Source organism: Ilyonectria robusta (assembly GCF_021365365.1).
Source record: "Ilyonectria robusta strain PMI_751 chromosome Unknown BGZ61scaffold_27, whole genome shotgun sequence".
In the NCBI taxonomy this organism is placed as follows: domain Eukaryota; kingdom Fungi; phylum Ascomycota; class Sordariomycetes; order Hypocreales; family Nectriaceae; genus Ilyonectria; species Ilyonectria robusta.
The window spans coordinates 229,949-242,385 of record NW_025764461.1 but is presented as its reverse complement, the minus strand read 5'-3'; the positions used below and the strand labels follow the sequence as shown (position 1 = coordinate 242,385).

The 12,437-nt window shown below is 56.4% G+C and overlaps 6 protein-coding genes across 6 annotated transcripts; 3 read left to right on the top strand and 3 right to left on the bottom strand.

Annotated features, from left to right (window-relative positions):
* Positions 1–48: 48 nt before the first annotated feature.
* BGZ61DRAFT_498420 (Quino protein amine dehydrogenase) lies at positions 49–1,882 on the bottom strand (the record flags this gene model as incomplete). Its single annotated transcript, XM_046251275.1, has 3 exons — positions 49–1,108; positions 1,175–1,420; positions 1,470–1,882. The coding sequence occupies 3 exons, from the start codon at positions 1,880–1,882 to the stop codon at positions 49–51; spliced, it is 1,719 nt and encodes a 572-aa protein (XP_046097906.1).
* A 1,288-nt stretch (positions 1,883–3,170) lies between these two features.
* On the bottom strand, positions 3,171–3,723 carry BGZ61DRAFT_461372 (uncharacterized protein). The gene has a single exon (XM_046247151.1). It carries the CDS (start codon positions 3,660–3,662, stop codon positions 3,303–3,305), a length of 360 nt encoding a protein of 119 aa, XP_046097905.1. The 5' UTR covers positions 3,663–3,723; the 3' UTR covers positions 3,171–3,302.
* Positions 3,724–5,414: 1,691 nt separating this feature from the next.
* BGZ61DRAFT_461370 (uncharacterized protein) lies at positions 5,415–6,706 on the bottom strand. Its single transcript, XM_046247150.1, has one exon. The coding sequence runs from the start codon at positions 6,547–6,549 to the stop codon at positions 5,893–5,895; it is 657 nt and encodes a 218-aa protein (XP_046097904.1). The 5' UTR covers positions 6,550–6,706; the 3' UTR covers positions 5,415–5,892.
* Positions 6,707–6,901: 195 nt separating this feature from the next.
* Positions 6,902–7,324, top strand: BGZ61DRAFT_461369 (uncharacterized protein; the record flags this gene model as incomplete). Its single annotated transcript, XM_046247149.1, has 1 exon — positions 6,902–7,324. A coding segment is annotated over exon 1 (203 nt), but the record flags the coding sequence as incomplete, so codon positions are not given.
* A 978-nt stretch (positions 7,325–8,302) lies between these two features.
* BGZ61DRAFT_365510 (uncharacterized protein) lies at positions 8,303–9,935 on the top strand (the record flags this gene model as incomplete). Its single annotated transcript, XM_046241619.1, has 2 exons — positions 8,303–8,359; positions 8,415–9,935. 2 exons carry the CDS (start codon positions 8,303–8,305, stop codon positions 9,933–9,935), a joined length of 1,578 nt encoding a protein of 525 aa, XP_046097902.1.
* A 269-nt stretch (positions 9,936–10,204) lies between these two features.
* BGZ61DRAFT_483887 (uncharacterized protein) lies at positions 10,205–12,392 on the top strand (the record flags this gene model as incomplete). The annotated part of the gene is made up of 4 exons (XM_046249533.1): positions 10,205–10,292; positions 10,880–11,064; positions 11,129–11,428; positions 11,493–12,392. The coding sequence occupies 4 exons, from the start codon at positions 10,205–10,207 to the stop codon at positions 12,390–12,392; spliced, it is 1,473 nt and encodes a 490-aa protein (XP_046097901.1).
* Between the last annotated feature and the right edge of the window lie 45 nt (positions 12,393–12,437).

Genomic DNA, 12,437 nt, shown 5'->3' with positions numbered 1-12,437 from the left:
CAAATCCTTTTAAGTGCCCTGATAACAGTTTGCTTTTATACTCCCATTCTAGAAAACCAGCTCCCACACATCCAGCGTCGACATGGTGACTCGCACGCCCATCCACGACGCCGCCTTGCCGAGAATCAAATACCGCCCATCCCCGCTGAAGGTAGCTGCCGTGACGTATCCGCTCTGGAACTTGATGGTGTGCAGCACCTTGCCCGAGTACAGATCGCTGATATCCACGCCGTCGTCGGTCCGGCAGCACATGAAGCGGCAGTCCCTGGAGATGGCGATCGGCCAGCCCTCGCGCGTGCGGCGCGAGCCCAGGCTGTACGACTCGAGGTCCGACGTCGTGTGGTTCCAGTGGTAGACGGTGTCGCCGCGGATCGACACGACGACGTCGCCGTTGGGCGTCACGCCCAGGAACAGGGGCTTCTTCCAGGTGTCGGTGTCGAGCTTGGCCAGCGACTTGCCCGTGTCCGAGTCGGTGAGGCGGATCGTGCCGTCGAGGGACTGCGAGACGAGGGCCTTGCTGTTGGGCGTGAAGACGGCGTGCGTGACTGCGTCGAGGTGGCATGATATCACGCGCGTCTTGTCGAGTACGGCTCCGGACTTGACGTCGATGAGGGCGATGCGGTTTCGGGCGCTTCCCACGGCTAGCCATCGGCCGTCCCCTGAAAATCCCAGCGGTTTGGCGCCTGGCCAGCGCATCTGCTGGATCCGGCGGCCGTTGATGTAGTCGCCTAGGTAGACGACGGGCTTCTTAAAGGTGACGCCGTCGTGGCTCAACGCGTTGAGATCCTTGGCGTCCTCCTCGCACAGATACGTCCAGGAGCGGGCGTTGTCGCTAAACATCATGCGGACGCCGTGCTGGTTGGACAGGCAGGAGACCTGGTTGGCCTGGATGTCGAAGAAGCGCGTGGGCGGGTCCATGGTGGACACGGCGATGGTGGGCTTCTCGTTGCGGATGAGGAACGCGATCTCGATGACCTCGCGGCTGGAGAACTCCTTCTTGGCGAGGTGGCGGAGGCTGATGGATAGGGGCGCCGGGTTGGCGATGCCGATGGCGTTGTAGTCGGGGATCTCGGGGTCCATCTCGGAGTGGAGGGAGGAGACGGCGGTTCTATGTCGTGTGAGCTGTGTGTCGAAAAGATGAGATATATGAAGGACCAGGGGAGATCAGGCATACTCAGAAGCAATAGGAGGAGCTCGGCCGCTTGTTTCCGGGACGAAGAGACTTGTGGATGTCTGCTCCATGTACTCCTGCAGGGCCTCGACAAACTCGATGAGAGCAGGCTGATGAGTCTGGACTCGTAGGTCATCGCTCTCAGAGTCCTCGTTCAACCGCACTCGCAGATTGAACGCCTCTTGGAGGATTTGAGAGCTGTTGTAAGGTGGCAGCTCAGTCTGGCCCGAGGGCTGAAAGTTGATGGCGCTGTTGGTGGTTAGGCGGTGTCTGCAGACAGCCATGGTTAAATACTGACAATAGTAAAGCGTCCAATCCCAGGTTCATGGCAATCCTCGAGCTCTCAATCAGTCTGCCGAGAGGTGACAGCCGCTCAGCCGCGTGCTCAAGCCACGCCTGCGATCTCTCGGTCCCATCCGGGCGGAGCAGCGCATCGTTAATCTCCTCGACGAGAAGCCCCGCGCCCTCGACGACGCTCTTCAGTGTCACCAACAGCTTCGCCGGCAGCTCGGCGGTGCCGGTATCCAGAGCGCCGGCGTTGTGGCTCAACAGGCGCGCCACCAGCTGGATCTCCGAGAGCTCCCGGGAGAGCACGCCGAGGTCCGGCCGCGCCGCCGGGTACGAGACGACAAAGTCGCCGAGGGCGTCGCCGGTGCCCGTGACGGCGCTGAGGAGCGCCGCGCAAAGGGGCCCGAGATGTTCGCCGCCCATGACGGACAATCGCGCAACGGCCGGGCGGTGGAGAGACGGGTTGGGTGTATGTAAATGGAGGTGAGAAGTTGCGCGATAATCGGGTGTCTAGTCGTGAATCGCAGCGTCTTGGGGGCCGGGATATGTCGCTCAGCTCAGTGACGTCGGTACAACAAAGGCCACCATGGTGAAAGCTGCAGAATTCCGTCCTCAGCTGTTCCCAGAAGCTGAGGCCGCGAGATTGCGATGGAGATTGGGAGGATTTTTGGCACGGAGCACCTTGCGACGACGTCACGCCCGGGATCGGCGGACAGGACAGGCGACTAGTGTCCAGACGTACGACACGACAACACGACGCCGGGAGCTCTGAGCGGCAAGAGATGGCGACGGCGCTATGCCATGTCAGTGGAGGGATTTGGCCCGGCGTGGGAGGAGGGCATTTGCTATTCGCAGAGGGAGCACAATTAATAATGGCCAGAGTCACAGTAGACGGGGCCGAGGCTTGGCTGCCGGGCTTGGCCTACGGGCATCTTGCGGGAGTTGGATGCTCTCTGTTGGCCTCCCCTTTCGGGACGCGGATGGAGGAACGAGTCGGTGTAATTGGACGTCGGGGAATTCCACCTAGACAGAGCCGTTGGCAGGTCTCGGCGTCTGATAAAGGCCCGGCCGATCTTTACTATCGGCCGGAGAGGCCTGTCCGTTCGCGGCGACGAGCCGAGGGGACGGACGCTTGTTAGTGGGCCACGCTTGAATGTCAACAATAAATAACACGGCCCAGTCCTGTCGATTGGGCATGGTTTAGAACCCAAGAGCGGACAGATGGTCCAGAATTTTTTATTTACGTTGTACAACGACGAGCTCATTCGTCGTACTTGGCGGTAGAAACCTGGGGGAGCAGTAAGGAATTTGGCGATAATATGGGGTTGTGTGGAGGAGGGAGGGGCAATACTGTGGGGGACGAAAAGTAGTGAATTAGTCTAACATGGAATTGATTGCATCCAGTCATTATTTATTGAATCATACAAGGTCTCAGGCGCAAGAATGACCATAACTGGATCATGTAATAAAGCCTAATACCATTACTGGAGAACAGCTGGGGAGAAGAGGGTGAGTGCTCGATTTGCTTCTGCTTTGGCTTCGGCTCACTAGACGCCTATCATGCACAATGGGATGAGAACATTGAGGTAAACACACATAAATTCAGTGGAAACGTTAACTAGAAATTATTGAGAGAAATTAATCGCGACTAGTATTTATTGAACACAGTTCGCAATGAGATCTAAAAAAAAATGAATAAACTAAATAAGAGAGCATACATGGCCAAGCCCCCCATTACCTAGCATTGCACCCTTAGCGACTTGGCCTTATCTGAGGACGAGACGGGTAAGATGTAGAGGATCTTGGCTGCTGGAGTGCGTACGCAGGAAACAGACAACCCCATTCATACCCCGGGGGAGGTGAGACCCTTAGGCAGGTATTCCACAAGAGGGCTGAGCATCTTTGGTTTGGCCATGCCGGGACTCAATTGATCCAAGATATGTCTTTGATACTCGACTGAGCTCTCGGGAAATCCCTTCTCACCCAAGCGCCTCTGAAGCAGGGCCCTCCATTCTTGCCTTTCCTCCATTCTTTGCACAAGTTTCTGGCGTAGGGAACTCCGGAGCTCAGGGGTGTCCGAGGTGCGCACAGCATGCCTTGACTTCCGGATACCCGCATCGCTTTCGCGGGTGCTTTCCAAGTCCGCGTCCAACAACATGGAGAGCTTGGTTCGCGCCCACGCTTTGGGATAAAACCCTGCCATGCCCCAATGAGCCACGCCAATTGGATTGTCCGTGCCGTTGACAATAATGTTCCAGGGTGAGAGATTATTGACGTAGAAATGGAAGGATGAGCAATCCATGTCCCAGGTTTTGGCAAGACGAGTGAGCTCTTCGTTGGTCGCGCTGGGTACCCCCACATCAAGCACTGTGTTCATGTAATGTTCTCTCACTTGGCTCTTGTCGAACGCGCACAGCTCCTCAGATTGAAGCTCGGAAAGTTTCTGGATCATGTTGGCAGTCTGCTCGACGTAGTAGTCCTTTGCGGCAGGCTGCAGGGTATGCCAGACGTCTCCAAGATAAGAACCCGGTAGATTTCCGGTGAGAACATACAGTCGACCATCGATTTCCTCCTTGAAGAGGATTGGGGGGGTGAGAAACCCCAAGTCTCCTTTGCTTTGGACATATTCCAAGTGACGGTGCCCGGTTCCGAAGTGATGCAGCGGGAGGTCCATGATTCTCATCCTAGCGACGCCGATGTCCCATATCATGGATTCAGGACCATAGTGAATTAGCGTGAATGCTGGCCAGTGGCCAGTCTGGCTCCCCACAGGCACCAGACTTATCCCATGCGTTGCCGGACCAATTTGCAGCGCGGGAGATGGGTCTTGGGGGTTTGTGGATGAGACTTGGCAGGTTGTGGATGAGACTTGGGGGGCTGTGGATGAGGCGTGAGAGATTGTAAAAAATTCGCCGTTTCCAGTCTCCCAACATGGGAGGTCAGAGGAGCGCGTGCTTTGTCGGGAGATAAAAATTTCCCGAGGAAAAGCCAAGAGCCATCCGAAACCAGCTCTACCATTCCCTCAACCATCTTAATGCGTTCCTCCCAAGAGGCAGTGCGGAATGAAATCATGGCTGGTGGATAGATGGCTTCTTGATAGTTTGCAGTATTGGTGGTATTTGTTGAATGGCAAAGTGTGTATTGGTGTGTTTGTCCGAGATGCGGCAGTTGGGTGGACGGCATCCTTATTTATACCCATCTAGTCCATGCCGTCTTCGCCTTGGGACTGGAACTACATCCTGTAATCGTATCTATCCGCCCTGTATTCCATCATTGATGAGTTTTCGATTGTTTCACCTTATTGGCGTGCTGACACTTGCTCTTTGTCAAGCACCGCCCTTTAGTCCCAGGACTGTGCCAGTACTCCTTTGTCATCCATCTTACCTTCCGCCAACTGGTCCAAGGCGATTGTATGTGCTGGGTAGGTATGAATCGTGCTCCCTTGTGTTCTGGATGGATGGATTTACTGTATAGCTTACAGTGTCAAAATAATAGCTTTGTTAGTACCACTCAACGTCAATGATTGGATCGAGCTATAGTCAATGACACTACACACTACGGACTTCTAGAAACAAAAGACTTTCACTACTGAAACACACAATGGAATAGGTCTGACAAAGAAGTGTACCTGAACACTGGAACAAGCACCGGTAATGAGAAGCTGGTAGGGCTTCCCATCTACAATGGAGCTTGCATCAAACGAGGAACGTCTCAAACGGTGGCCGACCGTTGGCCAAACTGAGAAGGTGTGAAACGTGCCGTTCTCCGTTTTAGACGTCGTCGGTGGGGGTTTTTAATTCCGACCCGCTCTTGCTCGTTGACAGCGTGTACTGCAGGTTCGGGAACCACTTAGACGGAGCTACGACGTAGTATTCTCTTCGACAATCTGGATGCAGGCAGGGCAAATGTCGGAAATCAAGGGGGGAATGTGACGGCCGTGCAAAAAAGTGATGGCATTGGTGGTGTTTTTTTGCCGCTGTGCGCACAAGGCAACTCCACATGACGGCATCGACGGTGATGAGTGTGATATCTCAATGACTACCTGGAATGGACAATGGCACATCACCGCATCGTAAGACTGAGTGGGCCCGGTCGCGATAGGCTCCCTCGCGGCGTCTTCTAATCGCCGCTCACTGCTGATGTCTTGTGTCGTGTCAATGCATCCGCGGCCGGAACGCCGGGACTAGGAAGCGGGAGAGGAACCGCGCCACAGCGGTTGACGAGGTTTTAATTGCTCGTGGCAATGGAGCAGACCCTGGACGCGTCTCCGCGGATCCGGGACGAACCTGAACTGGAATTACGTGGTACGGAAATGGAGAGGAATTGTCTGGTCGATGCAGATGGAGAATCCCCGTCGTCGCCAACAATAGCAGCTGAAACGGAGCGCCTGAGCCACAGCGCGTGGGGGAAGTGGCTGTGGGCGAACCTTTCTTTCAGGTCTGGTGATGGGGCTTGGGCGAGCGGGTAGTAGAGTAGTTTAGTCGGTCAGTCGGGGAGGTTCGCTCTAGTCGATAGTCCAGTCCAGGGCTTGTTGGGCAGACAGACATTGCGTAAAGGCGCATGTATGATGATGTAGGGAGGGAATTCGCAGCTGCACCTGAGACTGCGAATGAGACTCGGACTGAGACGAGACAGAGAAAAGAGGAAGCCCGGACATCGGGGCTGGCAGGCAGGGAGGATCGACAGCCAAGCAGCGATCTCCGGGCCGCTTCAGTGACTTCCGTCCGTCTCACCGGCGAATCCCAGCCTCTCACGGCTTCTGCTAACGACGATGAGTGTTGACCGTCTTGCCAGCTGAGACTCGTCACACCCTGGCTGGAACCAAAGTCAAGGCCCAACCCAGCCCCGTTGCCGTTTGATAGGGGCCCGGCGGTACCACATGTCGCGCCCTCAGTGATCAAGTCGTCGCCCAGCCCGTTCGGCGATGGGGCCACGGGCGATGGACAGCCTGTAAAGGGACTCTGGGGCGGGCGAGACCCTTGTCGACCGGCGCCAGAACGAGTTGGCGCGCACAAGAGTCTTGCCAAGAGAGACGCCAGCATCGGTCCAGGATAGCGGCCTCCCAAGTTGGCAGTCCCAACTCCAACCATCCTTGCTCCCTGCCTCCCTTGGCTCTCGTGGGATCGCGCTATCACTGCACAGGCGCCTGACGGAGGACATATAGCCAATCGGCAGCGACTCCTTGGGCTTTTGGGAGGGGGGAGAGAAGAGAAGGACTTTGGGGTGCTCAGAGTGTGTGTGACGGGGGCGAGGCGAAAACGGGAGGATGGCACGACGACAAGCGTGGTGAGACCATTTTGACGCTGCATCTGCCCAGAGAGAGCACACAAGACACACACAAGGCTTGTAGGCACAACTGGCAGAGTTTGTTCAGCAGGGAGCGTCCCAGAAGGCCCTGCTAAGATTTCACAGTCGGATTGATTGATGGAACCAAAATCAACTCTTCCTTCTCCGCGATACTTTGTTCACAGCGTAGTATTCGTACATGCAGACAAACACCAGATTCCCGCCGCGTGACACCTCCGCAAGGCCCGGCAGCGGCCACTCAACGCGTGGGTTCTGCAGGAGACATGCATGGCCGCCATCATTGTGCATGTTGCATCTTGGTCTTGTTTTCCCCCTTCTTGCCCGGCCCCCAGTCCAGGCCCTTCGGCCGTCTTCGCTTTGCTTTTCTAGGGCAGCCAGTGAGTGATCGCATCTGCATCTGCATGTGCGGTTGCGTTTGTACCTGACCCTTCCTGAGCCGTGTGGACGGGACGGGCGAATCATCTATACCGTGTAGAGGTACCCAACCATCACCCGTCAGCCATCACCGCCCAAGATGCTCGTGCATACGGGTATGTACGTGGTGGTAGTCCTATATTTTCGCGTTATACGCCCCCTCCCTCGTCTTCCCCGTTTTTGAGGCCCATCGTGATCTCGCCCGCGGTGACTTCACCTCCGTATTACTCTCACTCCGACAGTCCCAGGCACGCAGAGACAGGAGGGAACCCCGGGATCTCCCCTGGACACCAGCCTTCTGACGACTGCTCCTCCTGCTCTGTGCTCTCTCTGCTCTACACCGACACATTCCCACCGCCGCACCCGTTGCGCTCCGTGGTGACTGGTCTCCTCGGCTAAGAGACGCCGACACCGCCAGATACCTCACTACGCACTGAGACCCTCCATTGACCCTCATCGGCCCCAGTGAATCGTCTTTTTTTCAGTGGGGCTCCGCCAGTGGCTGGACCTTTACCCCGATTCCCTGGGCGATTCCCTGGGCGATTCCCTGGGCGATTCCCTGGGCGATCCCCTGGCGATTCCCCCCGGGAGGCCTGGAACTTGGGGCCCGTTTGGCGCTTCGGGTGGCCTCCAGGTGGCCTCCAGGTGGCCTCCAGTGGGTGGTTGGCACTAGACGGTCTAGACGTCAGTGCACTTTGTCACCTCTTCCCAGTTGTTCCCAGCTGCCCTCACCGTTACACATAAATCCGACCTCTCCCATCCCCACTTCCATCAATTCCCTGCTCCACCTGCACCTGCAACTCTCTCCACCAACCTCATCTTATCATCGTCGCACGGTGGGCGTGGGCGTTAGCCATTCACTCTTCCCCGAGCGCCCATATCACGGGTCGTCCGCCTGCATCGCCCGCCTGCGCTTTACATACAACACGCCCCCAGTTCCCACGTCTACTTTTCTTGCGAGAGAGCTGGTCTCCCGTTGACAGACTCCGTTGACAGACTTGACTTATCTTACATTGAACGGCCTCTAGGCGGGATATAATCTCGTCGCCTCTTCACCGCCAAGACTGCCGCCGCGATTCGATAGAGAGGGCTCGAGAGCTCCCTCCACCTCCACCACCCACCATGCCTCTCGAACAGACAATCACCATCGTCAACAACTCCGGCAAGATCATCAAGACCGTATGTCGCTCGCCAGTTCTTGCGCTCCTCGTTCCCCGCTGACAATTCTCTGCAGGGAAAACAATTATTCTCCATCTTCAAAGAGGCCCAGGGCAACTACAAGGAGAAAAAGTCCCAGATCAAGGCCGAGAAGCTCCAGCGCTCCCAGACCTTTGATCACTCGCGCGCCATCCCCGAACCCCCACGATACTACCAAGATGACGAGCAATACTACTACGACCAACACGCTCGCCGACGCTCCTTCGACGCCGGCAGCGAGCGCGGCTCCGAGCGCAGCCACCGCAGCTCTCAATCCCGCCGCCTCGAGTCGAGAGATGCCCGCGACTGGGACACCCGAAGCCGCCTGACCGCCGGCAACCTCAAGACGCTGAGCGAGGTCTCCAGCGTCACCCCTAGCAGAGCGCCCCCGCCGCGCAGCTACGTGATGCCCTACGCCGAGACCATGGCCGTCTCCAAGAGGGACCTCAACCATACCGAGATGCGGAGCATGGCCATGTCCACTCGCGAACCTGGCGGCATGGTCCCCCGAACCCGCTCCGCCGCTGAGCTTTCCGTGGTGAAGCCTCGCAAGGAGATCGACATGGACCTCGCCTACGGCAACATTCCCCCGGATCTAGAGTACCGAACCGACCTGGACCCCCGCGGCGAAGAGAAGGAGGCGACGGACCTCGTGCACCGTGTGGAAAACCTTCTTGACGAGGCCAAGTGTGTCCACCACTCGGCCACTGCCACCATCACTCATCTTCAGAAAGACCCCGACGCTGCTGCTGCTGTTGCCCTTTCTCTGGCAGAGCTCTCCAGCCTGGTCAAGAAGACGTCCCCCGCATTCCTCGCCGTGATGAAGAGCGCATCCCCTGCTGTCTTCTCGCTACTTGCATCGCCTCAGTTTCTGATCGGCTCCACTATCGCCGTTGGTGTTACCGTGGTCTGCTTCGGAGGCTGGAAGATTGTCCAAAGGGTCAACGAGCAACGCGCCGCCCGGGAGGCTTTGGCCTATGAGAATGTGCCCATGGACCGCCCTGCCCCGTTGAGAACCCAGAGCGAGTATGGCGCTGGTGTTGATGAGGCCCTCATCATCGACGACGACCTGAGCTCCATTGAGACCTGGAGGAGAGGCATTGTGCCAGGAGAGGCTGAGAGTGCTGATTTCGAGCTGATCACACCCACGGCCATCGGGATGTACGGAAAAGACGACGATGACATGAAGTCTCTCCGAAGCACTCGAACTAGCAGAACTAGCAAAACCAACAAAACTAGCAAGACTAGCAAGACTCACGAGAGCAGTCGAAGCCACCGCAGCCACAGGAGTAGCCGCGATGACCGAGACAGAGACTCGGACCGGGGAAGTAGACGCGGTGATACTGAGAGCATCGCCGACAGTGAGCGCAGCAGTCGCAGCCACCGCTCCAGCAAGAGGAGGGAAAAGGGTGAGGTAAAGTCCATCGAGGACGGACGAAGCCGCCGTGGCGATGACGAAATCTCGGTGGTGATGCGGCCCAAGTCGCACCGACAGAGCAGCAACATGCTCAAGGCCTTGTTCAAGAGCAAGAAGGAGAGAGACATGGTTCTCGCCTAGAGCAATCTAGGCCATCATATTCGGTGTTTTTTGTTTCCTCAATTGATTGAGTCGATTTAGAAAGACCATTGTTTGGGTCTAGATGGCAGAAGATGAAACGGCATATTTCTCATGGTTGGGCGTCTACAGCGCTTGCTTTATCGCGCTTTTACAGGGGATTGCACCCGTCGGAATATTATATATACAACCAGGATGATGGATGAAATTACGGGACTTTTTTTTTTGGATGGATGGATGGATGAATTAGCGATGTCACTCTCATTCTCGACATGTACACAATGAATCAACTACAGGACACTGGATACGTGTTTCTGAGGCTTTCTTCTCACTCCTCTCTTCTGGCGATCAAATTTGTCGGTGAGTCTCGTAACTGCGAGTCGCCGTCTGCCGTTCCGATGTTGCACACTTCCGGCCCTGCCTAAACTTTCAGTTGCGTTGTCTCTGAGCTCGTCGTATCATTCGTTCTAGACATACATCGTTCCGTTAGCCTTTCTCGTACCGGCCGGTTCCCGTGCCTCGTACCGATATTGTGCTATTTACGCTGACATGTTTTCATCCGTGCGGTGGTAAAAGTGAGTCACGCCCTGAATCGATGATACAATTAAGGGGCAGCAGACGTTGCACGAAGCCGTTATCCGCCATTTCGACCACTGAGACCGTCACACTTCGGGAGTTTTCGTGCCGTTGGTTGCTTTTGACGTCAACGAGTGACTGCCTGTGCCGCGGCCGTCTTGTCTTACTGGCTAAGCTGTGGTTTTGGGTGTGACAAGTGGAGGGCGTAACTGTTACACAGCATAGGTAGTTACTTGTAGCTTCGACGGATGAGAGCCGCACACTAAGGTTCCCCTGATGACCATTTGGTAATTGGATCGGGACTGAGTTCTGACGCGGCGGTTCTGTGCCTGCCAGCCCTTCACGTGTTGTTAGGGAAGAAGCCCTACCAGAAATCTATATATGCCTTGCGTCGCCTCCCATTCCTCCTCTCCCTCTTTTCTCCCCATCATCTCACTTTTATATAACCACCTCTGAACCTGTCGAGGACGTCGTCCGGGCCAGTCCCGGCGTGGCCTCACAGTCCCCGGGCCTATGCCCGGGTCCTTTGCCGCCCGTCCATGACGAGTTGGGAAAGGTAAGTCCCCCGGTCTCTCGCACCCGCACATCATGTTGGCTCGTTTCTAACTCGCACTTTGCAGATGTTCTTAATGCATCCCAACCGTCGGGGGAGGTCAGGGAGACTTTGTAGCTTTCGGGACTCTTCGCGGCTCTCGCAACAATGGCAAACGTTCGGTCGACCGGTCCCCTGCTTTGACCCTGTCGGAGTGCATCCCACCTCGCACGCCTTGCCAAAGGATGGCCAAGTGGTCTTCAGTTCGGGCGGGAATGATGCTCACCACATTCAGGCAGTCGGTCCAGCCCTGGCAATCTCAACGATTCCATCCAGGATCGGGTTGTCTCCGGCCGAGCTGCATGGTACTGGGACTGCGACGTTTGCGGTTTGCATGCGGATACCACTATTTTGCCTTCTTTTTTTCTTTTTGTTATATATACCTGGGCCAGCTCCGCGGCCTTACGACCGTCTCTCGCCATGATTCGTGTCGCATTCTTCCCCCGCTTCGCGAGCCAAAGGAGAGAGAACAAAACGGGCGGCCGATTTTTCAGTCCATCGACGGCGACGAACCAGCATCCAGTTGCTGCAGAGTCCACGGACGGAGAGCAGTATGGGCCGCCGTCCTCCCCTTTTCGAGAGCCCCTGGACGGAGAACGCCAAACTCCCGCCGCTTGCGAAAGTTTACCGAAATGATCCAGGTCCTAGCCGCCGTTCTTTCCTCTCCGATTCCCCATGGATGGAGAACAGATCTTCTCTCCGTGGATTCCTCTTCGAGAGTCCACCGACGAGGAGCAGTACGGGCGCCCTCTGTCACAGGTCCGGTGGTCTATCACTCCAGGGATGGACCGAGGCACAGCGTCGAGAGTTGTCACCACCAAGAACATATACACGATGGAACCAGAGACTCATCACGGTCTGACATCGACACCCTGAAGCTTTGCAGCTGTGGCAGACATAACATCGTCGTCGTCCACCTAAACCCTCCAGCAATAAGGGTTATGTCGAGACAACACCCGGGAGGATGCGCACTAGCCCGGCGGCCTGCCATTCACTGGACATCGCAGTCCCTCGTTTCTCCTCTTCCAAAGAGTGTGCCTTCCGAGGAAAGACGTCCACTGCAGGGAGGACTATCCCTCAACGAATTACCACATACACCTACCATCTGTTTGAGCCCGATCATGTCCCCGACCAGCCGTCGCCCCACACATCGCCTCACACCAAGGACGGTTGATGCCGTGTTGCAAGAGATGCTCGGAACACATGTGCCGTTGGGGATTGTCACGGCCGCGATCGATTACTCTCAATTGGGGAAATTCACGATCGAAGTCCAGAAACCCCGGGAGAGATGAGCGTTCTGACGCAAAACCCAATCAGTGGAAGCCTCCGGTTTAACC

Bases quoted from the DNA above. Each gene is read 5' to 3' on its own strand.
- BGZ61DRAFT_461370 (XM_046247150.1), bottom strand. From the start codon at position 6,549: ATGGTTGGAGTTGGGACTGCCAACTTGGGAGGCCGCTATCCTGGACCG.
- BGZ61DRAFT_461372 (XM_046247151.1), bottom strand. From the start codon at position 3,662: ATGGCAGGGTTTTATCCCAAAGCGTGGGCGCGAACCAAGCTCTCCATG.